This window comes from Copadichromis virginalis, linkage group LG13 (genome assembly GCF_057382275.1).
Source record: "Copadichromis virginalis isolate Kocher_CV1m ecotype Utaka linkage group LG13, C_Virginalis_male_GT1.1, whole genome shotgun sequence".
NCBI lineage: Eukaryota > Metazoa > Chordata > Actinopteri > Cichliformes > Cichlidae > Copadichromis > Copadichromis virginalis.
This window is the reverse complement of record NC_140630.1, coordinates 10,480,037-10,505,879: the sequence shown is the minus strand read 5'-3', so window position 1 is coordinate 10,505,879 and position 25,843 is coordinate 10,480,037. Positions and strand designations below refer to the sequence as shown.

The 25,843-nt window shown below is 39.6% G+C and overlaps 1 protein-coding gene across 19 annotated transcripts in view; it reads right to left on the bottom strand.

The window, feature by feature from the left end:
* The window catches only part of camk2g2 (calcium/calmodulin-dependent protein kinase (CaM kinase) II gamma 2), a 78,155-nt gene extending 52,312 nt beyond the window's left edge, over window positions 1-25,843 (bottom strand). For 14 of the 19 annotated variants that reach the window (XM_085477224.1, XM_085477227.1, XM_085477219.1 and 11 more), the window contains exons 1-2: window positions 25,634-25,842; window positions 24,361-24,455 (exon numbers count right to left, since the gene is read on the bottom strand). In XM_085477224.1, coding sequence (XP_085333350.1) covers window positions 24,361-24,455; window positions 25,634-25,698 — 160 coding nt within the window. In that variant the 5' untranslated portion in view covers window positions 25,699-25,842. Of the gene's footprint in view, window positions 1-24,360; window positions 24,456-25,633 lie in introns of all 19 variants that reach the window. The other 5 variants (XM_085477214.1, XM_085477216.1, XM_085477217.1 and 2 more) reach the window with 1 other exon arrangement.

Here is a 25,843-nt window from a genome sequence, read left to right as displayed (position 1 = left end):
GAGAAACAGAAGCGGAGCCAGACTGACAAAGATGTATAGAGAATCAAATGAAACAGAAAAGGCAGATGCAATTTTCTGACACTGATTTTAAAAGATCTCTCTTAGCTTCTTGCAACAACAGGTGACTCTAGTCAGACATCTCGTCGGTGCGAGAGGTCAGTGTTGTGTCAGTGGGCCGATACAGAGGATCAGGTTGTCTACTCAAAGCCAACAGCGGAATGATGTAAATACGATAAGAAGCCCATAATGGGCATGGAGGAAAGAAATATATTGGAGAGATAATGGTGATGCTACAAATCCATCCATCCATCCATCCATCCATCCATGTCTGATCATAAAGATATGATACATACAGCTAAATAACTTTAGTAATCTGGTAGTTTTAGTTCTCCATTCCTCTTCAGCTAAAGGGGCAGTCAGGACTGCACCCAGCCCTCAAAACCCTTCACTCTTGATTAGCCTCTTTTTTTATCCGCCTCTGCACTATGCTAATTAGGCAAAAACAGACACCATCGCTGCTCTACTGGACCCCAGAGACTGACCTAGTGCACTAAGTCAGCCAAGAGCAAAATGGAAAAAAAAAAGCAACAAGAAACAAGCCTTAAACCATTTCCACATATAAAGCTTGTCTCACAATCCAGGCTCTGGTTGATTAGGTAACTCGCTACATTTAGGGATGCAGACATGTTCAAGATGACCTGCTGAAGAATAAATGAAACGGCCTCAGAAAGATGGTTTTGGTGACTTTTAACATGTTTAAGAAAATGTTGATCTACTGGGATTTTCCCACACAGCCATTACTAGGATTAACAGAGAATGGGTCTGAAAAAGAGAAAATATCCAGTGAGCGACAAAATGTCACAAAGCTCAGCTTGTTTCACTGTACTCAGATTGCCTCCATAGTTAACAGATCTCAAACCAATAGAGCCCCTTTGGGATGTGTTGGAACTGGAGATTTGCGTCATAGATGTACAGCCAACAAATATGCAGTAACTGTGTGATGCTGTCGAGTCAATACAGACCAAAGTATCAGTTTCCAACACCTTGCTGAATCTATGCCATAAAGAATTAAGGCAAAAGGGGGTCCTGGTCCAGTACTAGCTAGGTGTAACCAACAAAGTGGCCAGTGAGTGTATTTTACTAACAAAGACTGCTCTGAGGTTGTCCGGTAAGATAGATCTACTTAAGTCTTTTTAGACAAAGACAGAAATCCCAAAACCCTACTAGTGTTACTCCATGCATGATAAAGTGCTGCTCTTCCCATGCTGTCAAACTCCTCTAGCTTTTGGGAGTCTACACACCTTTCTGCAAGTTTCCCACAGGGGCAAGTTTAAAGGAGTTGAAGTTGTGGTCATAGTTGTTATCCCATTGGTCAAAGAGAACTTTTCTAACTAAACGCTGTATGGGGTCCTGGCACAAAGACACAGACTCCATTCACCATGGTGTGCAGCAACCTGACGTTAATGGTCTCTGCCAGCAGGTCAGCTAAGGCCTGCTTAAATTTCATAGAGCGGCTAAACGTAACACACAGTAAGCCATACACACCAACTAAACTACCTCTCATACACAGAAAACGCTCAGAAAATACTCCACTTCTGTTTTTTAATCCTACATCTGAGAACAGAAAAGAACAGTAACTCTTGCTCTCACAAATGCAAGTTTATCTTGAGCTTCAGCACATTTCAAAATATAAACATCTGATTTATGTCAAGAACATAATTTAAAATGACTGAGCAACCAGGGGGTCAGAACGACTTAAACCTGAATAATGATACTTCGCAGACCAGGCATGTGTGAGAGATTTTGCAGATGAAATAAAGAAGCGGAGCAATGCTGTAGACACTGCACTAGTTCAAAGTTAAGGCCTGACCTGCCTCATTAAATTAATGAAATACATTACATAAAAACGGGGAGGAAGCAGTTTCATCTGAACATTTGTGACCGAGTGGAAAAATTCTTCTGTTTAGTTTTATGGGCATGGAGGATATCAGGGATCCCCATTAATATTTCCACTAAAATGGGCTGGATGAAAAATGGGCACTGAATATGTGTAGCTGGGTGTCTACCCAAACAACAACAGAGGTTTTTGGTTTTACTTTTCTCTTAAAATGCACTTTTTGAAATCAAACAAACAAAAGCATGAATGTACATAAATATGTCTCATCAGATGAATACAGTAGCTTCTCTTTCCTCTACACTAACTCAGCCAGTGGTTTCTCCCAACTTCTTTAGATCTCCCATGACATTTTATGAGAGTACATTAAAGTTACGCTCCACAAGAAATGTTTTTGTTTTCTCTCAATTTTTCCAGCAATTAAAAATGTACTTGCTCATTGCTTTGCTAACTGGACACATCCTGAACATATGTGTGAAAATGAGTTCCTATCGCTCTACTTCTCAATTACATCTGCCACTGGGATATTTAAAATCTATCAAAATATCAAAATAATTAACGAAAAAAGTATACCTGAGCACACAAATATTTAAATGGGTCCTAGCAACCTTGATTGGCTAGGACCCATTAAACATTTGTGTGCTCGGGAGATCAGGGCATGCTATTCAACATCTAGCTGTTTTCAGGAGTAAAGAAATATCAAGTAGCATTGAAAAAATGTGTATATTAGCATCCTGAGCCCAGAAGTGATGTGTCATGGGGTAGTTTTAATTGCACATGTAATCTAGATTAATAAAATGCTGCTTTAATTCATGACATTTAGTTTTGTTTCACAATTTCAAAGGTCAGTAGTTGGACAGAAAAGCTTCGAAGTGGTGTTTTAGTGTTTTTGCTCCAGTGCCCACCATGTAAAAAGGGACAGCATTTCTTTTATTGTCAAGTTTCTTGAGTGTGGGTAAACAACAATATGTATGTCTAAGCCTTTGGCAATGAAAGCAGAAGACACAAATCTGATGCCAAGTGGGACTGACTGCCTGTTAACATCCTGAAATTTGACTGGCTTTTTTCCGAGTACTGCCATTTGTTTGTAGCTGCCAGAAGTTGGCGTTTCCTTAAAGAAAAGTGCCAACAGAAACAAAGCAGTTTACTTTCTATAATACAAATCTAAAAGCTTGCCTTTTGAAAATAAGTAAAGGTGGTGATTAAATGAAATGGTACATACCTGCCACAGGATGTTTAAACATCTGAAATCACAGATTTTATGTGGTAGAGTTGTAGCAGAATTGTTCTCTCCTAGCGTGCAACAAATATGTTTGGAGATTTTGTATAATGTTTTGAGGATCTTTTGGGATCCCAAATGTGTTTCTGAGAAGAGAGATAAAAAAATAAATGCAAATTGTGCTGTTTTAGGCTCTATTTTAGAGATTTCTTGTGTCACTGTCTGCCCTGTAACTTTCAGCTTCCTTTTGAAAGTGGGCCAAGACGTCTGATTGGTGTAGTTTATCTGAATATGTTCATAATATTTCTAGGTTATCCAACTTACAGAAGACACAACTGACAATGGCAATGCTTTGCAACCTCACACAGATTTCGAACTCCAAATAATGTGACAAAAATATTTGCAGATTTGTTTCTGTCTTGTTAATTCAGTAAATGTTCTATTAAACAATTAAGTGCAGCTACACACAAAAAAGGCACTAGCTGTCTTTTTTTATAGTTTAGATTGAAACAGAAAATAACACTATGGAACATTTCATTCAGCCAGGTCAGCCTGACACTGAAAAGAGCAGAATCTTAAACGTTTAAAAGTAGTTTCTAAAACTATATGTAACATCTCTCTCACTCGCCTGATACGCACAGATCACGTCGCAAGCCCATGTTGGGTTTTGAGACAAATTTCACACTGCCAGCTTCGCATAGATCCACCAATGCAAGATGTATTCTGTCCCAGTGTCATACTGGGACATCTGGCCCAGTTCATACGTGCGTTTCTTTTTCTAAATAAACAGAACAGTTTGTAACCCCTTTACTAGAAAACACAGATTTACCAACTACAAACACGACAAAGTAGCCTGTTCAGGGTTACTCTTTACGCTAATGTTCAGGATGTCAGCCTGTTTTCATCACAGAATGGTAAAATTTACATCAAAGTGTTATTCCATTTTACCTGGCTTATATCTACATGCAAAATATACAGAGATTAGTTAGCATATACTCACTGCAGAGGATGATCCACAGTGATGTACAACCACGGTGCTCCCCCATCTGCAGCTGAGCACTGACTGACTTTTCCCAGCAGAAGAACGTCCAGCAGATTATTTAAACCTTATATTAACCTTTATAGGCTACTGTGTAGTATCTGTAACTGGTAAATCTGTGTTTTCTTGTTGCTACGAGTCGTTCTGTTTACTTAGAAAAACAAACGTCCACTTTACTGGGGGGGGGATGTATGCAGTGGAAGCTCAGATGTTAACTGAATCCATCTTACATTTGTGGATCTATGCATGACACAGATCTGTGCATAGTAGGCAATTTGTGCTATGCGATTTATATTTAAGGTTTTGGAGTGAGCGAGACAGATGTTAGGTCTGTTTTTAGAAACAGACGCACAGAACGGTCTTCATAAGGTACAATTATCGGATTTGTGAGTTGAACTTAATAAACTGTATTAGAATTTCTTCAGGTTTTGATGTACGCATTTGTAAAATAGTTTGCTTTGTATTTGTGTGTGGATTGAAGCACTTGCTCGTGAGGCCATTAAAAGTTACACACAAATCATCGCACACATTTGTAAGTCTTAGTTTACGTTTGTGGACATGTCGTATGCATTTGCAACACTTTTTAGGCAAATTTCTCTCCGTAAAGTAATAACGTCATCTGCAACAAAAAAAAAAAAAAAGGGAAAAAAAAGAGAGATGTTTGTTGTAAAAAAAGGTTTTCTAGTATCGTGCAGAATCCCTTTTTAACCTTCACTTCCATATCATTTAAACTGAGAAAATCCCATCATTAGTGCTGCATCATCATCTCATCATTTTTGTCCAGTGACCCCAAACTAATGTTCTTAATATCACTGGTCTTTTAGAATAATGGATCAAAGCAGAAAGCTACGCAGCATGTAAAAGTCTTACAGTCAGTAGCAGAAATGAAAAAGTGAAGTCACGGTGAAGGAAAAAAAAATAGTAATGGCTAGAGCTGGGCGATATGAGATTTTTTCATATCACGATATGTTTTTTTCATTTCAGGCGATAACGATATCTATCACGATATAAGCCAAATAACTATATTTGTAAGATTTAAATGTGCCGTTGCTCACAAGTAAAATGTGAAATAATCAGCAGCTTGTTTTTATTTAAATATTGATTTCCCATAATAAGTTCAACAGGGTAGATGTACTTAAGGAACATGAGACTTTTTCAGATAAATAAAGGCAAATATTGCAAACTACACAAAAGGCAGCCGCTAAAGCGTTTAAGTTTCAAAATAGAACAAATGAAACAGACTACTAAATTGTCAATTCCACTTAGAAACAAAATATTAATTCTAAAAATAAATCTTAGTTTGTTTTACAGAAGAACAGACAAAACTGACTAACTTTTGTCAATATCAAATAAACTGAGAACTAAAAGGAAATTCTCAATCTCTCCTTGTTGTATAGCTGAGCTTTTCAAACAGTTTTAACAGTTACTTTAGTCTGACAAAAGCCGAATGACGAATTAGCGCTTCCAGTCAGAGACTGAGGCTACGTCCACACGTACACGGGTATTTTTGAAAACGGAGATTTTCCGTTTTCGTTTTAAAAAATAATCCGTCCACACATAAAGGCAGAAATGAAGGAAAACGCTGCTATGAACATGCCAAAGCAGCAGGTGGCGCTAGATTCCTAACCGTGCAGAAATGTTGGCCAATCAGAAGTCTAGAAGCCTCGGTGGGAAAAAGTAAACAAAGCTGCGGCATAGAAGCAGAACCGAGTCGTATGTGTGGACGGACAGTAACTGTGTGTATATGTAAGCATTTAAACACTGCAGAGAGTAGAATTAACAGTAACAGTATTGTAGAAATTCATTTCACCGAAACAATAACGTGGCGCACAGTGTGACGCATGCACCAGTTTATTGTATTTCCAGACTTGCTTTCGGCACAATTCACAGTGCACGCTACTCTGTTTTTTGTCAGACTTGAAATAGCCGAAATACCTTCACACTACGGAACTTCTATGGCTCTTCCATTCGACAATCTCTCCGGCATTGGAACCATCATCTGTTTTCTCTTCGGTCACGCTCGGTTGATTTTTCTAGTCGGCACACTCATTTCCTCCATTACCCGCTGGCTGCTTCCCAAACAAACACACGTGCGGCTTGGCACTTGTGCTGTACTTAACAAGTCACGCGACGTGACGCTGCGGCTGTGATTGGTTCGGCTCTGCGCTACTTAATTTGGATTGGCTGACCTTTTTTTTTTTTTTTTTTTTTTTTAAGAGGACAAGAGCGGCGAAGTCTATCGCGATAGTTTAATTTCTCTATCGAGTAAAAGTTATATCGCGATACATATCGTTATCGTTCTATCGCCCAGCTCTAGTAATGGCACATTTAAATATAAATAGTCGTTTCAGTCATTGCTACACAATGGTTTTTTTCTTCATGTTATCTCATCTACACTGTGGCGTAGCTAAGCAAATACAACTCAAGATTAAAAGGTAAATTAGATTTATCAGAACTACTCTGACAGCTCACTATGCCGCATGTTATTAAAGACATCTGAACACGTAACAGCATCGCAGCTGTGGGAGCTGTTGAACACATCCCTGCTGCGAGTTTAAACTATTCAGACTGTGATAACTAACGCAGGTCATGAGGTTAACAAAACGTGAATGCACTACTGATATAAGGAGCTCATAATTTAGTGGGTTTTTTTAAACAAAAGAAAAAACCCTCAAATACTTTGAGCAAAGAACTAAATTAAGACTATAGCCAGAAACACATGAACTGAACTTTATTTTCAAACAAATAACATAATTTACTCAATATTTACAAAAAGCACACAATTACATCTACTATCCATGTGCTCTTTCTGACCCATAAAGTGAAAGCTGGTAAGAGGTTAGTATAGCAAATGGATGGAAGCGTATGGAACCCTAGAATAAATTTTTTTAGCCAAATGATTTAACTACACATTAAAAACAGCATTAATTTTCTAACTACACCTCTTTTATCATAATTTCATCATAGTTAAAAACCTTCCTGTTTATTGTTCAGCTAGCTCAAAACCTGATAGCCACAGCTAACTTCTGCTAATCTAACATTGTATATAAGGAACATAAATTTCTCAAAATACTTTCACTGTTCTTTGGCATTTAATTTTAAATGTTGTATGATGTTCAAATGTAAACATTCTCTGTGTATTAATCTTGATGAAACGTTAATTTTAAAATTTTTCTGTTAAGCAAATTGGAATTTTTAAAGTGTGAACGGCTCAGTGATGCAATGAGCTAATAGTTTGTTGTATATGGACGGATTAGCCTTAACACACAGGATCAGAAACCATAAAAGCTCAGCTGTGGCCAGTGCAGGCTCAGAAAGTGTTGTGTAAACAATGAGTTAACTGTGCTGTTATCACATTTCCCTCCATGTGTTGTTTTTTTTTTTTTTGCAGTAGCAGAGCAAGTCTGAATGGTTTATTTTGTTCACATGAACTCTATGCTATGACCACTTCTCAGTGACTGAAATCATTGTTAATTTCACAAATGTTGCCACAATTATACTCCAAAAATGCTGCAGGATAAAAGTGATTAAGAGACTCTGACTTGGACAAAAACCTGAAAAAGGTGTCTTTAACTTTAGCCAATTATGAAGACTGGAATGCACAAGTTGCTATTCTTAACCTAAAATGATCCAATTTCACTGCATCACTGTAAGCACTAAGTGGTGACATCAAGCGCTCTGATATTATAGCAGCTCATTTTGTAATTATAATTCACAGATGATCGAGTGCTTCATTCCATTAAAGGCTGCACAAAACCATCATTGCTCACACCGACACACAAGTGTGTCAAGGCAGCAGCAGGCCCTGAATAGGACTTTTATTGTGATCAAGCTTTTATTATGAAAGGCTGTTTTGATTGTAACCTTGGAAGCAGACACAAACGCAACAACCATGCTGGTGATGTGCCAGTCGAAAGGAGGACACACTTCAACCAAACGATGTGGCCGTGCCTTCGACTCCACTGAACACGTTTATTAGAGTACTACAAGCTGTTGTTGGAGCTACAGAGCGGATTTAAGTGGGGATTATTTAATCATTTTAACTTGGCCGGGAACTTGCAGACAGGTGTCATTTGTTACTATTAAACAGATAGCACTAAAAAGGCACTACATAGAAAATAGTGCAACAGACTTTGTAATTTTGATCTACTCTGGGTCTGTGTCGCTTGTCAAACATCTTCCTCCTGGGAAAATAGCAGCCTTGATCAAAGAACCCGAAGTGCAAATGGAGATAATGACAACAACGGTGAACAAATATTTACACAGATCCACCATCCTATGTGTGCGCATGCATGTTTGTGTCCTTTTTTTCTTCTTCATTTAGAGTCTAGCAGAGATGTCAGAGTGGTTTTCTGGGTATGGCTGGTTTGCATCTTGTAAAACGAACACTCAAAAGCATACACCAATAAAATAATTAGATACGTAAAGTGGTGTGTTGAAGAGTCAACCGTCTGCTGCCTGGATAAATAACCAGCTTTAAAGAGGAGATTACTAACTGAAATGAGGGTGAAATGTGGTGAAAGAAGTTAAATGAGGCAAGAAATAAATGTGTTTAGAAATATGTAGCTCATAAAAAAAAGTCTAATTTGGCAGGATGAATATCAAAAAGCCACCATAACTGGCTAAGCAACTCAAAAACCTTCTCTCTGTGCCATACCTAAAAAATTTTTAAGGTGACTTCATCCATTTGCTGTCCAACTGCTCTAAGGGCTTCCCATTTTCCTCTCCCACCTACTTAACACTGTCTCCAACCTCACAACCCACTCGAATTCAACGGTGCAGTGCAGGTTGTCAGTAAATCGATCTTTCCAACAAGTTTTTCCTGTGTGTTCAGTGTTTCTTTGTACAACAGACCTCCACAAAAAAGACAACAAAAAATACAAATCTATGGTGCAGTATTAGCTTGCATGTTTCGCCACTATGAAATAGAATAATTTGCATCACACATTTGGTTTACATCAAAATAAAACAGAGATAAATTGCACTTTAAAGAATACAGAATCAAAATCTATAGATTTCAATGAATGGCCAAAATCCCCTCATGTCATTATGCTGACAAATGTGCACAATAGAGGTTGACAAGAGTTTCAACAGGCAGGTACATCTCTCTACTAGTTATGATATTAAATATGGAGCAAGCGTACTTTTATTTTTCTTGGCTCATTGTTCTATGTTGTGAATTAGCATTTGGCATTTGCTCAAAGCCACAGACACTGATCATGTCAGCACTTTGAATTGAGCCATTACAGTTTATGCCTGCAGTTCACTGTGTTGACATCACAGGTTCTATGAAATGAATGTTAATGAGTGTGTACTCGATTCCTGTTGAGGGAGTTTCAATTTGAATTTGCTTCAGTGGCTGCTGTCATATTATAAGTGGACAAAAGGTCACATCCTTTAAATGCATTTTCTGAAAACCATCAATCTGACCGACAGCACTGCCTTCTGATTGGCCGACCTCACGCCTGAGGAGTTTGTGTTGTGAATTGCAATCCAAGTTACCATTAAATATATGGTGACAAAGGTGATGTAATCTTAGCCATCCGGTGTTAAGGATTGCATGAAATGTAAGGTAGTTGTTACCACGGTGAAAAGCTGTGTGATTGACAGCATGACAGTAAGCATGCGATTAAGAGTGGATTATCCCTGAAGAGTAGCCAGCAGACACACATACGTACTTTACCCACAGACAGCATTAATGACCATTTCAGTCACTATATCTGATTAATCTAAAATTAAGACAAGAATTCATGTTAAATCAGATTTTATTTTTCATTTAAATTTACTCTACTCAACATCATGATCATTTTACACAAAGGTTGTTGTTATATTCAATTACCAAAGTATGCCCGTGTACATTACAATAGGCCGACTAGTATAAAGCATTGTTCATGAGGGTGAATTTCTTTAATATTTTTATTGCACTTTTTGGGGAATTGTCCTTAGGCATGCATTTTTTAATGTGCTCCTGCAAAAAAAATAATGGCAGGTCAAAATGAATTTTGGTGCCAATCTTTGACCCATCTAAAGGCCTAATTATAATAACAATCAAATATTACTTCAAATGTTTTTTTTGGAAAATATTTAGTTTTTTTGTTTTTTGGGGCTAAAAAAACAGGGCGCTCATGTAATACAACTGGGATTTAAAGGGTTAAAACAACGAAAATATAATTAAAACTTTATATGAATATTTCAGGGAGAAGTAGTTTTAAAAGACTGACCAATTTAAAGTGGAAAAAAATATTACTATATAAAGTTTTTATAGCACTTTTTGGGGAATGGACATTTATTGTCCTTAGGCCTAAAGGTGGATGTCTTTTTAAGCACCCTCCTTAAGTGTCTGTAGCATTATAACAATTTAGCTGTGAAATCAGACTAAAAATGAACCTAAGATGTACAGTTATATACTGCGTTAACCATCATAAAAATCCTGTGATTGATCTCCACCAATACAACTTTCACACCTATCCCAAAAAGGACCAGCTTTCGCACTAAAGGTAAACCATTAAAACCCCTTTCATCTATAAAAATACATGTTTATTTTCAGCTCAAACAGTACAGTATAGACCTGTGGCCTATTTCAGGTGGTTTAGCCTCCAGCTCTCTCCACAACCTTGAATTTCACAGGGGTTTTTTTCAACTATTTTTGATTTAAGCACGTAACAGGAACAGTAGGCTAATAAGATAGATCAAGCCTCAGTCATACAGGCTTAGAAACTTGGACCTGGAAACCACTGGTCACTACAAGGTTTGTTTGTAAGACCCTGAGTTGTCTGCAAACACTTGCCAACTATAACACTACTGCAAAGCGTATTATGCAAACTAGAGGGAAAAGGAGCTGCAGTGCCGTATACGTCTTGTACCCAATTTTAACTATTACTTTAACTTAACTACCCACTGTCAGCATCTACATGCTGAATAGCCAGGGAATACACATTTTTCCTTAGCAACCTGAGGCTGTCAGTGATTGCCAATCGGTCTCTAGCCCTGTGAGAATGGTGCTTTAAGCTTAAACTCGACAGTCAGATTCTGAGGATCAGTAAGGAGTCACCTTGGATCTAGTAAGCTAGCTCTAAGTTTGTATTACTTTGAACATATCCCTAACACAAAAAACGTCAATTTTGGTCAATTCTTTTGTAGAAGAGAAGAAGTGAACCAAGCAATAAAAAGACATGAAAAGTAAAACTCGTGAGAGCTCTGGAGCTTGATGTCATCTCGCTGTCACACATATACAGAGAGACTAACACACTATCACACACATTTTTGCCTGATGCCTCTCCCATGTGTGTACCCTGCTTTATTGCCTTTTCAGTCTTTCAACTGTGGCTATAAATAATCTCAATAAAAACCTCTCTATTTACGAAACAGTATTTTACTGTAACTTACTCACCAATAAAGTTTAATTACTTTACAGATCACATAGATAAACATTAGTCTCTGTGTGTATGAGTGTGAGACCTTATTCGCTGACAAAAACGCATTCTGCATTTAGCCACCTCTGGTGCTGTACCTGCTTCATCTCAAGCATCTCATTATATCTGGCACACAACTACAAACAATCATCTACAGCCTTCCTGATGTTTCTCTCACATGTTGAATTGGATAAGGGCTTCAACTAATAATTATTTTTTATAAATGGTTCACCTGTTAATTTCAGTCCAATTTGCCATTCTGACTTTTTTAAATTGCAAAAAATATTTCCTACATTATTTGGTTAATTGACTTGAAAAAAAAAACAAAAAAAAAAACACACAAGTTCATGAATTGGTGTGGTAGGGATAACAGAAAGCTATTTGTGTGTCCGCGATTATCCCAGAAAAATTGGTTTCCCTCCTTTCTTTAATATAGGACTTTGATTTTATTGCAGTTATCCACTGCTAATAACTACATCATAATGTTCTGAGCTAGGGCTTACTGAGCTAGGGAAGCATAATAATAAATCTTGCAGAAGCCTTGAGGCAAATATTTGTGACAATGAAAACAGGTGATATGAAGATTAACTCTTTCTAGATAAAAAAATGATTGAAAGCTAGAGAGGTCACAGGGTTGCCACAGTGGATCCATCTACATATTTGGTTTGGTTTTCCAGATGTAATCCTACCAGAGTCAAATATTAATAATTAATCATTTCAATAAAAATATTTTATTAAATACAATTGGTCATAGAAAGTCAAAGAATTACAGCCCTATCTAATTATTTAATCAAATATTTAACTGACGAATGGTTAAATGACCAGTTAGAAAATAAAAAAAGGTTGGAAAAAATTAAAAAAAATTTATAAACTAGCTTTTACCATTTTCACTATTTTTTGCAACTATTTTAATAATGGAATAATAATTCTGAGCAAAATTGCCAAATTAATTGCTGAAATAAGCTTGGATTTGCCTATATATTACCATTGGTTTGAATATACAATGGTTCTGCACAGTTGATCTAAAAATTTTAATGTCAGGGGGCTTTTCCTGGAAATTTGGAAAGAATCTGCACCATAATATCATATGTCATCACTTGCAATCCAGCTGACTAGACTGGCCTAATAGCAATAGTTAATCTACTCAAAAGTGACAATCTTAGTCTAGATCTTACTCTTAGTTTTAGTCCAAACTGGCTGGCACTATATGGTGAATGAAAATGTTTTTCAAGTTGGCTGCCACATGATGCCATATGTCATTCAGACAGGAAGGATAATGATGGGCACGAGAGGCAAAAAAAGAGGAAAAAAAAAACACCAGCAACATGAATATGACAGAAGGACAGTCTTGGAAAATGTTACTACCTCCAGATACACACACTGTCAAAGTCTTAATAAGAAAAGAGGAAGGTTTGCATGCTGTGAAAAGACTAACACCATGAACTATTCTTGCTTTGGCGAGTATAACGCTGACCGCCCCGTTCTCCATTTCCATATCTACATCTTTCTGCTTCCATATAAGACTCTCACTCTCTTTTTCTCATTAAATATTCACAGTTGGTCCCATTAAACATTCACCACGCAGCGCTGCTACGTTTATCTGGCCTCTGCCAATCAGCCTGCAGCGGCGCACCAGAAGCCCACCAAAAGCCTGAAAACTAAAACACACACACGCACAAACACACACACACACACGCGTCTGCCTGCATGGTCTGCGATGCGGCAGCTTTGCAGAGAGCGGAGAGGGAAGGACATGACTAGAAGCAGGGAGGAAAAGCTGGCAAAAAAGAGAAGCATAAAAAAGGAAGGAAATGGTGGCTGAGGGAGAAATGAGACACATGAAAGAAAATCAGCTGAATAAAGGTAGCAAAAAAAGGAGTCTGGGGGTCTATTCCTCAGCTCTTGCCCATGAACAGTAACAGTAGAGTATCCTTGTGCCTCAATAATTCAACAGCAGGACAAGTGCCGCCTGCCAGCCTACCCTCTTTCTTTTCCTGACATCACAAGCCTTACCTAATAACAGCGTAAAAATACACTCTCTTCACAGTTCAACACAATACGTGACACATAATTACAGCTAAAAATAACATGAAACACTGTCGGGATAGATCACTCTGAACAGTCTTTTCTTTAGTGTCTACACAGAAAATGTTTCAAACAATTGGTAAAAAAAAAAAATATTGTGAAACCCTAAGTGCATTGTTGGGCTTCACGTCTATTTTCTTACATTCTGCGTCTTCAGCTACATTGGCTGCGTGCTGGGCTCTGATGCCCGGCTACAATACTGACCTACATTCAAGATGTGAACTTACTGATATTTTGATGTGATATGTGATCACAGAGAACAAGCAACAGATAACATGACCAAATAATGAAAGGTATAAATGGGGTCAGATGACATTTATGACAGTAATGATGAATTATTCATACATCCCCTTTATGAATCGCTACTTTACCCCTGGTAAGGTCGCCGTGGCAAATTGGTCCAGCCCTTTCCAGGAGACTGGTCCCAGAGCCCAAGCCATGTGTTGAGGTGAGCCCAACTATATCTAGTCAGTACCTCTTATCCTCACCCACTAGCCCAGGCGTGACTTGGTAACAGGGGATGGGTCTCCAACCCTGGCTGCCACCCAACACACACTGCACCAACCCGTCAGCGCTTCCTGCGGGTGGTGGGCCTACTGGAGGGTGGAGCCAGGCCCCCTATTCAGGCTGTGCCCCATAGGCAAAGGCAAGGCCACCAGGTGTTCACTCCAGGGCCTGGCTCCAGGATGGGACCCCAGTAGCGCTAATCCTGGGAAGGGTGAACTGTTCCGTAGATTTCACACTAATAGCGGTTTTTGAATTGCTCTTTGTCTGGTCCCTCACCAAACTCCCAATTTGCCATGGGAGTTTAGAGTTTTTTCTCAGTGGACTAGAGGGTTTGTTCCCTGCACCTGATATAACCCACATCTTCCCATTTGTTTTGCCTGGAGTAGCTTTACGGTCGTCTGCACTCGTGCACCAAACGACAGCTTAGAGTACCCGACCTTCCTTGAGTGCCTGGGTGGGGTTCTTGGGGGTGCTTCACCTGGAGATTCAGTAGGACTGCCATCCTACTGGGAGACTTCAATGCTCATGTGAGCAACAGCAGTGAGACTTAGAGGGGGGTGACTGGGAGGAATGGTCTACCAGATCTGAAACCGAGCACTGTTCTGTTACTGGACTTCTGTGCAAACCACGGTTTGTCCATAACAAACACCATTTTGAACATAAAGGTGTCCATAAGTGCATGCGACACCAGGACACCCTAGGTTGCAGGTCTATGATCGATTTTGTAATCGTATCATCAGATCTGCGGCCATATGTTTTGGACAATCAGGTGAAGAGAGGTGTTGAGCTGCCAAATGAGCAAGACGTGGTGGTGAGTTGGATCAGGTGGCGGGGCAGGATACTGGACAAACCTGGCGTATAGTATAGTTAACATATACCGAGGTTGTGCTGCTAACACCAGGCAGAATCCCCGGTCCTTGAGATGTTCAACTCAAGCTTCTGGCGGAATTTCAACAGCATTCCGAGGAAGACTGGGGATTGAGCCTGAATGCACGATGTTCAGCACCTCAACATTGCTCAAGCTGCTGCACTGAGCTGCAGCCGGGTGTTTGGTGCCTGTCGTGGGGGTAACCCCAAACCAGATGGTGGACACCGGAGATGGAAGAAACCACCAGAAGAAGGAGTCCTACTGGTTAGCCTGTGGGACTTCGGAGGCAGCCAATAGAAAGAGTGTCCTTTATCCTTAAGATGCAGATGGACTGCTGAGTCTTGTCCTGTGGACAAGACTCAGCTGCACTGTACAGCATAATGGACAGCATGCTGTACAGTGCAGCGAGGAATGCCCAGACCTCTACATTGGAGAGACCAAACAGCCACTTCACAAGCGCATGGCACAACACAGAAGAGCCACCTCCACAGGACAAGACTCAGCAGTCCATCTGCATCTTAAGGATAAAGGACACTCTTTCGAGGATGCCAATGTTCACATTTTGGACAGAGAGGACAGATGGTTTGAAAGAGGAGTGAAAGAAGCCATCTATGTCCACTGTGAGCGACCATCTTTGAACAGAGGCGGGGGTTTACGACACCAACTCTCTGCCATCTATAATCCAGTTTTGAGATCCCTTCCCAGACGCCTTAACGCCCACTCACATCCTGGGCCATCTGATCTCAGGAATTCGCATGATAAGGTGGGGCCAGGTTTCACAATGAACTCACCCGAAACCCTGGCTGATTTGGACCCACACCCATTTTCACACCTTGGCTCAGGCGATTAGAGGATCATCAGGGGGTCCTTTTGTCCCTCTGTGGGGGGAAACTCCCACTAGGTTTATATCTGGGACTCTCCACCATTTGACCTTAGAACTGAAGAAGCTTCTCGGATGAGAGGTGAAACGTCTTCAAGTAACCTAAAGAAGTCCAGACGCTTTTCTTTGCGAGCTCCTTTGACTGCATTGTTTATAGATATTCACAATTTTTCCCCTACTAAACATTTAATACTTGACTATCACTTCTGACTCACAGATTGGGTAACTGGAAACAAGCCAATGAGCATGTTTATGCAGAACAATGAGGGGCATGTTACTACTGGTAAGAGTCAATCTGAAATTTTGAGATAGAACCTAAGATAAATACACAGTAAGGCAAGCCAATTGCAAGTTTCAGCATGTAGTGTGTGTTTTATTTGCCTTCTGATTCAATAATTATTAAAAATGCTGGAAATGTATTTCAGCTTCTGTTATGTCTGGTAGTGATCTCTTGGTTTCAGTAGGAATGCATCCATGGATTTGCACATCTCTTTTGAGACACAATTCTAACAATTTTGGAACTCGGGCATACAGTGTCATTTTTTGTTTACACTATATTTTACTTTGTGCAAAAGGAAAAATAACTCTAGCATACATTTTTTTTGTGATAATCTGCACCATAATGTGAACAAATATGCACAACTTGTGACTCTGTGTGATTTAAAAGTTTCCCCATTTGGCACAGAATTGGTGCCATAAAACAGGCTACCCTGCACTTCAACGTGATACGAAGCTCGCCTCATTTTCTTCATATCCATTGGGTAAAAACGAGATTTCAGAAGAGTGCATGTCCTGTCCTTCTGTATGTCCTGTCTCAATAAGTGGAAAAGTGAGAAATGCTGTGCATCCCCACAATAAGTGGGGCATCTGGTCACCTTCTGTGCTGAGTGAATCCCATGAGTGAAGTAAAAATTGGTTTTCACGTGTATTATATATGTTTTTTTTTAACAAAAACCCTTAGTATGAGACAACCAGGAAGTTAATTCCCAGGAGTTACATGGAAATGTTAGCATGCACATTTTCCCACAGTCACAGTGACAGTTTGACACCTTTACTGTATGTTATGCCAGCAGTTCAGTATTTGATAAATGATTTTGGCACATTTAGAGTTTGTTAACTCTATATTAAGTTTTATTCTGCTGGAGAGAAAGACTTATGGTAACTGTGGTTGTCCTTCAGTGTAAATTTTCAGGCCATATTGTGACATATTTAGAAATAGCCTAAAACTATTATACGTGTATAGTAAAATTTCCTCTGAAGACCTACTTGATGTTTGCACCATATATGAATTGCAACATTATGACAATTAGCTTCTATTTTGAACTTGCATGCAAAAACAGGGACAAGGGCCCTCCTAAAAACCCATGAACCACACCCCAGTGTCCATACTACAGTTGCTCCATCCTTTAAAACAGTTTCACTCATACTTTCTAATCAATATTTTAAATGTAATGTTTAATCGATACTCAGTGCCAATCCATTGCTTTCCACCATAAGCACATCTATTTAAAACACTGCTTTAAGACAACTTTAACACTGTTTCTTTAATCAGCCTTTTTGTTTCTAATAATTTCTCAATCAACATGCTGAATTTATTGAGGACTTAAGCCCCATACAGCTCAGTTTTGAGAGCTTGTCTTTCACGCATGGTCTTTATGGGGGTTTTTTCCCCACAAATGACAGCGCATTTTTGAAAAGAGAAAATTCCCACAAAGATATCTGTTACCTGGAGCTCAAAGAAGCAGAGCTGAGATATATGCATTATAATATCAAGGACAGAGAACCCGCATTTCACATTCACTCACAAGCCAGATAAAATCAGTTTTGCTACCAGTTTTAATGACCATCGTATGCGAAAGGGATGTTCTTCCTGACTTCACTAAAGATTTAGTACAGACCAAATCCTTTACTCACTTTGGAATATGATATAATCTGCCCTCACGGTGCAGAACAAGTCTGAATGAAAAAATGTAATGCAAGGGGAAAGGTTTTAAACTAGTGTTTTCTCTGTACATGAGAAACAAAGACTGAGATAACGCAACACTAATTCTGCATATTTAACCTTAAGCTTCTGCAGACTTGAAAATGTTGAAAACGTATGAAGTTCCAACCCAGTGATAGTGACGATACGACTGTTTCAGACAGGCGATTTAGCAACTTTACTGCAACTTCAGACCTGATTCCCACAAAAACAAATGATTGGTAACAAATGTGAGCTCTATAAATGGTATGTAAAGATGAAAGTTAAGCAAATTCTTACTTCCTCAATATACAATTCTGAGATAGGCAGTGAAACAAGCTATTGTAACCTCTTACCATAAAAGAGATATGAAAATATCTTATAAATGTATTTGCTACTGTATTTTTAAAATCTAACTACTATCTTCTAGCACTTTATTTTGATACAGAATGAATTCTGAATGCGATACATGAGATGTACAGAAATCATGGCTCATCACAAAGCGGTGGAGATCACCCTATCTCGCCTTTTTATCAAATTGTGCACAAAAACATGCAGAAATCCTTTCCCACTAAAGCAAAAGCAGCACTTCCTCTCTTAGCTTCTGCTTCCTACGATTTTTATCAGGTATTCACTATTCCCTCAGGCTACCAGTAATCATCATCATCATCATCATCATACTTCTGTAAACTGATGCTAAAGTTTCTTATCTTCTAAAAGGAATGTAGCCTACTCAGTATAGGGGCTGTGGGAACAATCTACACATGTGTGGAACCACTTTTCACTGATTTCATATTGTTTAAGACTAACTTGCTTGTTCAAGCAGGAACAGCAACACATCAGCAGCAACTTACTCAAGCTCAAACTTTTTTTAAAAGCAATCAGTAAACACTAAAATTAGAATGACATGAAAGGGAACAGGAACACAAGTGCTAAACTACCTTGAAACCTTGAAATCCTCTAAATGTGCTGAAAGTGAAATACACAAAGCTTTTTAAAATAGAGTTTTCTCCACAGTCTCCACAGCACAGACAAGTTAAAAAGCTGCAGAAGAGAGAAGCAGGAGACAATCGGGTGTTGACCATCACCATGCAGGGCTGCAGCGGTGCAGGTAAACTCCAATGTGAGGCTGTAGCACAAATGCACATCATTACAGCTTGGTTCTGCCGAATGTTGCTAAAAAGTAATGACAAAGAGCAACAACACATTCTTGACAAAGGTGCTACCCAATCTCTATCCAATGGAAGGAAAATCTACCTACCAGCACCTCTAAACTATAAGCGCACTGCATGTCATTTGTGTGTTACGGCAACAATGAGCAAGCACGTGATGCCACATCATCCAGCTGTAACTGACCTCACTGCCACTGTGCCTTGGCTGAGCAACAGAGAATAGGGTTTAATCCCGCCTAAACATAAGTAACTAGAGTCAATACTACGGCGTGTTCTCAGACATCAAACAATCAGAGCTGATATCCTATATGTTCAGCATCTGTAAAAGCTGAGAGGGCGCTCACAGGCAGAGATCAGACGATATATACAGTGTGTGTTAATTTCTAGTTGTGAACAGATCCAGAGAGTAAGGCACTGAACCTCTAGCTGCTGCAGTGGTGTATAAATGCAACCAAGCACAAGTGTCCACCTTTAATGAAGACATGATCCTTCTAGCAATTCATTCTCACATTGTCTAAAAGGTAACTGCTGAGATCTGAGAACACAGAGACGTCTCTACAACACAGCAGGCACGAGGAACGCAAATGTTTGGACAACGCTACAAACAAGGCAACGCTCAGCAACACGATCTAAATATTTTTTATTAAAAGTATAGCAAGCTCACCATCCAGCCTAAAATAATAATCACCTCTGCTAATATTACAGATGTTAGTGAGTTCATTTTTTATTTATCTGAATTCAATAATAAATACTCAAAATTACTTGAGTGAAATGATAATGACAAAACGTCATCGAGATCAGTCTGCTTCACCAAAACAAGCCGCCCTAAATTACAAAAGATCATGAGTTCACTTCACAGACACTGATCTGGGTCCATTTCACTAAATTTTACTATAAACTTTTTTTAATACAAAATGCAAATGGTACATACTTTCAGTTACAGATCACAAGCATGGTCTTGGTCTTTTATTAGAAACTACCACCAAGGCAGTCCTTGCACATGTCAATGTACAGACAGATTATGCCACTGGGATAGTGATACAACTGTACAGCATACAGTAAAGCCACAACTGCACAATCTGCAGCCTCCTAGATTAAGTGTACTTATTCAATGCATAAACATTATATTTTAGAAGATACGTTTGGTCCAAATGTCTGCAAAGTCATGTGCAACAAACAAGGTAGATGATGCTGAGGTGGGAAGTTAAGTAGTCCACATGTTTATTGACTGCAAACCGAGTCCTATATATAATTTACATCTAGTTATCATGCTGATGTTTGAAAACACATTCCAGCAAAGATGTTTAGTCGTAGACAGCGATCAGAGGCTTCAGAAAGTGACTGAACTGTAAAGAGGCATGAAAGTACAACAAAAGTTATCTATGTTTCTACAAACCCAATCCAAAAAGTGACTGAGCTGTAAAGGCAAGTTTCCTTTTTACGTGCTGCCAGTTTCATGGCAGACAGCCAGGCTGTATGATTCGTTATCAGAGATCTTATACTTTTTATCTGGAATTAAACTTGTTTCAACCAGTGAGACGACTAAAATTAAGGTTTAATTTTTCGCCCTTTATGTCAGTATCGTTTTGATTTAAACGCCGTATTCTACTTTTAGCTATTAAATTCAGGCTTGTTATAGCTTGTTTGCTATATAATAGTCTTGCTCTAGAAGTATAATCAGAATGCATTCTTTTACTTGACTAAATTAAGCGTAACAAATGTCTTTGTAGACTGGCTGAAGGCTTCTTGTGGAACACATTATAAAAAGTGTATATAAGACTTTTAAAAAAAATTTTTATATAACGTCATCAGTGAAAAAAACAAACACTAGATTCAGGTTGATCTGCAAAATGTTTACAACAACAGTTTGAGCAAAAGTGGTATTATATGCAATTCTTTTTCACCTGAAATCTATTTGCCTTGTCTGAAGCATTCACTGGTTACACGCCCGTCCGATCAGACAAAGGCTCGTCGTTCCTGACAAGAAGTTTGCCGCTTTCCCAGATCAGATTAATTTGGCAAGTGTGGTTACTGACATAAAGAAATGGAGAAATGGTGGCCTAAACGATTAAAAGAAGTTTAAATAAAGCAAATTTATTCTTTAAAATCCTTACATGGTGTGGTTAAGATTCAGGGTTTCACACATACAAAGCTTCATGTTTGTGAACATTTCAGGCCTGATTAATGACAGAAGGTGGCACTATTATGTATTCTCTGTCACAATGTGAAACTATTAAGAGAGAAGCCCTGTATGCATACAGTTTAGTGTGAGACCATTAAGGAGGTGAGAAAAAAAAGTGCGCAACTGTTTTCGTGTCATGAGAAATGAGAAGTTGTCTGCAAGTGTGCATGTTTGCACGATAATTATAACCACATCCAACAAATACACATACACACACTCACACACACACTCACACAGCGATCGGTCTCCCTGCCAGACAGCCTATGGGATGAAGAATTTCACCCCTGCTGTTGCCGGGTTACTAGCTCCGGACCACTGCCAACGCAGCCACACACACGATCAAATCGGCTGCGGAAAAGAGTTTTAAGATCTTTCCTCAAATCAATTTTTTGCTTATAGAGTAGGGAGAGGGCGGGCAGGAGAAAAACAACTTGAAAAGGAAGGAAAATGACATGGTCGGGGGTGTTTGAGTGAGACTAAAGGGGAGACAGAGCAATTCAGCCTGCATCCCCTGGGGAAAAAAAACAAGACCAATCAGTCCAAAACTGGCCCTGATCTGCAGCTCACATCATCACTCAACCTTTCGGTGGCCTGGTCTGATGCTTACTCGGACAAATATGCAGCACGCTAGCGCACACACACACACACACACAATCAGTCTGCGACATACACAAAAACACGATGAGATACAGTGAGATACATGTGAAAACACAAACACATGTGGTAACCAAAACAAACAACAGACAAGTGATGCTTGGATTCAGCTACATGGCAGATGAAATGCTTTGACACGAGCAGGCTGACGATGACAACAAATCTGCCACAAATACCGAAACACAGGTGGTGGCATTTCAACATGTGTTAAGATGCTGCATGTGAACACACACACACACACACACACACACACACACACACTTGCAGATTATACAGTAGCTTAAGGAATAAATCCAGGTTTTTACAACTTGGGTTGTACGTTACTGAAGGAACAAGAGAGGTTTGGAAACATGGCAAGATCACTGCAACAGAATCTGACAGACACATGAACAGTTGGAAGACAAGACAGCTGTGTAACCACATTTAAAAAACCAACGTTGAAAAGACTGCAAGGGTTGCTAACAGCTCTGTTTGACTGTCCCTCATTTCACAAACATTTTGGTCAAATATAATAGTCCATTGGTGACAATATTTTTAAATTCAAAATAGTCTTTGTATGTGTACAGCACTTCACCCGTCTTCAGTCAGTTAACACTGATGTTTGACTTGGGTATTTAAAATAGCTTTATATCATTTTATGCTGTTGCTCTTGTAATCACAATGAACTGGATAGATCGTCCTTTTTTGCAATGCATCATCTCTAACCAGGGTGTCCTAGCCTTCCTGTGGTTTCCTAATTGATCTAATGTAAGCTGATGTTGGGGCAGCCCTCAGTATCATTCAGCTACCTCTCCAGTGACTCTCTCATCCAGCAGTTGGTAAGACAGTCTTGGACTACAGCTGCCAGTGATGGTCCTGATTCTGCTGCAAGCTGGAGGGCCATTCTAACCAGAACCTGCAGCAGGTGGAGACTAGTTTCATGGGCTGCTACACCATGCTCACAAAGGCTTCAGAGCAGAACAAGAATCACCACCGTGTGCATCAGTGAATGATCGAAGAGCTGGAGTCTATCCAGAGGAAAGAAAATGACTGAAGGAACTGATGATTATGTGAATCTATTAATAAAATGTAATGGTTAATAATTAATCTAAGACAGTGTGTATGTGCCCAACACAAACAGAATCTGTGATACATTGTATATCAGTTGGAATTCAGTGAAACTCAATCTTTGAAGTGACAGCACTGAATGGTAAAAATTAGATACGCAATGAGTAGATAGACCATGACATGACCAGCCTACCAGTCTCACATGTAAACAGCACATGCTGCTGCTGCCTGTGCACCTCTCAGACATGAAACTACACTAATCTAATAAACACACAAATCTATGAAAATACAGCATACAGCTTTTACAATATTTCTTACATGATCTATGCTATGTGAGGCTGTTATTTTTTCTTTGCTTCCTTATAATACTAACAAGTTGCGTGTACTCTGACATCTGCGGTTTACACCTTTTCTGGACCACTCGTTTGATTTGTTTGATTTGATGATGAGCGTAACTTTAAATTCACATGAAAGAAGAGCTGAAATTAATGTATGTAGATATACTGTCAATCAAAATGCGTCACAATGCAAAAAAGAGAAAACTAACTCAACGACCACTTCATGACACAACTGTGTTTTCATCCAGTAAGAAATGACTCCAATCCAAAGTGTATTCATCTGACAAGAACATTTTTTGATCGACCCGATTACTCTCCTTTTTTATATATATATTTCATAGACAATAACATACAAATATGTGAGATGAGTCATGTTTGGCAATTTGAATTCAAAAATGGAACCAACTCTTTATTAGATTCCTGAAATATCTCAACAACACTGGTTTGCTTTCAGTAACTAAGACATTCAATACTCGGACATATTAAAGGCTGGCTTCATGACTCAAATGTGTAACAATTACAGAGACAAAGAAAATGGAGCTAATGAAATCCTTTTATGCAATTTCAGGAAGTCACTCTGTTAGTGTGGCCACTCTAAAGGCTTCTTTAAAACCTGCCTGCTCATGTGATTACTCATGTTTTTTGCTGTGTTTTCACCACTTTGCAGAAGGTGACTGTAAGTGCAACATTATCATCACCAATAAAGGCAACCCTATTAAAATAAACCAAAACTACCCTGCATTGCATCGTACATGCCTCTGTGGATATTTTAGGCTCAAGCTTGGAGCTTGTGCAATCCTTTGCTAGAGATCAGCAGTAACTGTAACAAACCAAAAATGGTTGCGAACAACCACCAAAGCCCGCTAACCCCTCTGTTGAGACCTAAACCAAGGCAGCCCAGCTGTGCCAAGTGGCCTCCAGCTTTTCAGGAATCTCTGCTGTCAAGGACATGACAGAACGCCTGTCTCGCTGATCTTAAGGAAATAAACTGACTTCACTGAGCAACTACAGAAGCCTACTGTTGTCAGCGTTCATTTTGCATAAATTCATGTTGCTACTTGACTGTTACGCTGAGCTGCACAATGCATATCTGCTGCGCTCACCTCTGGCCGAGAGCTTTTTTGTGTTGATAATTTTTGCGGCATACTCCTGGCCGGTGGACTTCTTGATACATCGACGAACGATGGAGAAGGCACCCCTGAAGCAAGACAGATCCACACATGAGAGATCGGTGTGAAACCACTTCAAACATAACAAACATGAGTGTGTCACAGGGAAAAGTGCACTGAACTTGTCTGTCTGTCTCACTCTCTCTCTCTCTCTCTCACACACACACACACACACACATAGTAAGGGCATGCATGAATCACATAGTCTTAAAGAAAGGGGAAAGGAAGTCATATGCAATATTAACACGGCCTGATATTCTGTGTACGACAAGAGGTCCCGGCTACTAGTGTGTGACGGGGCTCAATGTGAAAGGAGCCAGTCATAGCTGCCAGGAAGAAACATGAGTAAGGCTGCAGGAGAATGAAGCCACTGAAAAGTGTTATTAGCATTTTCTTTTTTTTACTCAACCTGACTTCATTATTTTAGTTTATTTACTTTTTTTGCACAGATACCTCCTTAAACCTATTAGCCACATGCAGAGATTAGATGTGATCTAATCTCTGCCAGAATATATATATACAGCCAGGATCACACACACACACACACACACACACACACACACACACACATACATACATACATATACACACATATATATATACACACATATATATATATACACACACATATATATATATACACACATATACATACATATAGACGTTTTGCAAGCAAAGCCCGTTTCTCGTTCTTCTTCTGTTTTTTTTTTTTGTTTTTTTTTGTTTTTTGGCATACACAAGAGCCCTGCAGTCTGCTTAGAAATGCACAAAAACAGAGCTGAGCAGGACCCCGGAGATGCCACCAGGCAACCAGCACATACAAACGACTTTTCGACGCGTGCTACCTGCAGATCAACTGACTCGCAAGTTGCTCCTACGGGGGGGGGATGTTTCCCACCTTCTGGGCTTACAAAGAGAGCCACAACGCTGCCACGCACCATTAAACGCACATGCAGGATTAACTGCAAGCCTCTGCAGCGCTAACATGAACCTGCCGACAGCTCTTTGTTGCTCAGGAGGGTGCCTACCCCTTTCCTGTTTTTTCTCTCTCTCTCTCCTTTTTGACAGCCCCTCTCGCGCGCTGTCAACACAACAGCAGCAGCGGAGAGGGGGGGCGTGCGAACACACACACACATATACAAACAAGCATACACTAAATGCAACAAGAAGAGCAGCAACGGCGGCGGTGGCGTTGACGGTCGCTTACTTTCCGAGTTCCTCGTACAGCTGATATTCGTCTGTGAATCTGGTCGAGGTTACAACTGTAGCCATGTTGACTGGAGTCAAGGGGAGAGGGGGGAAGTCGCCTCGCGCTTCAGTGGCCGCCTCGCGCAGGTTTCGGGAGGAGAACTAGTGAATGCTCAAAAGGGAAGAGTGGCTCGAGCACACAGAGAGGAGCTGGGAGTAGGAGGAGGGA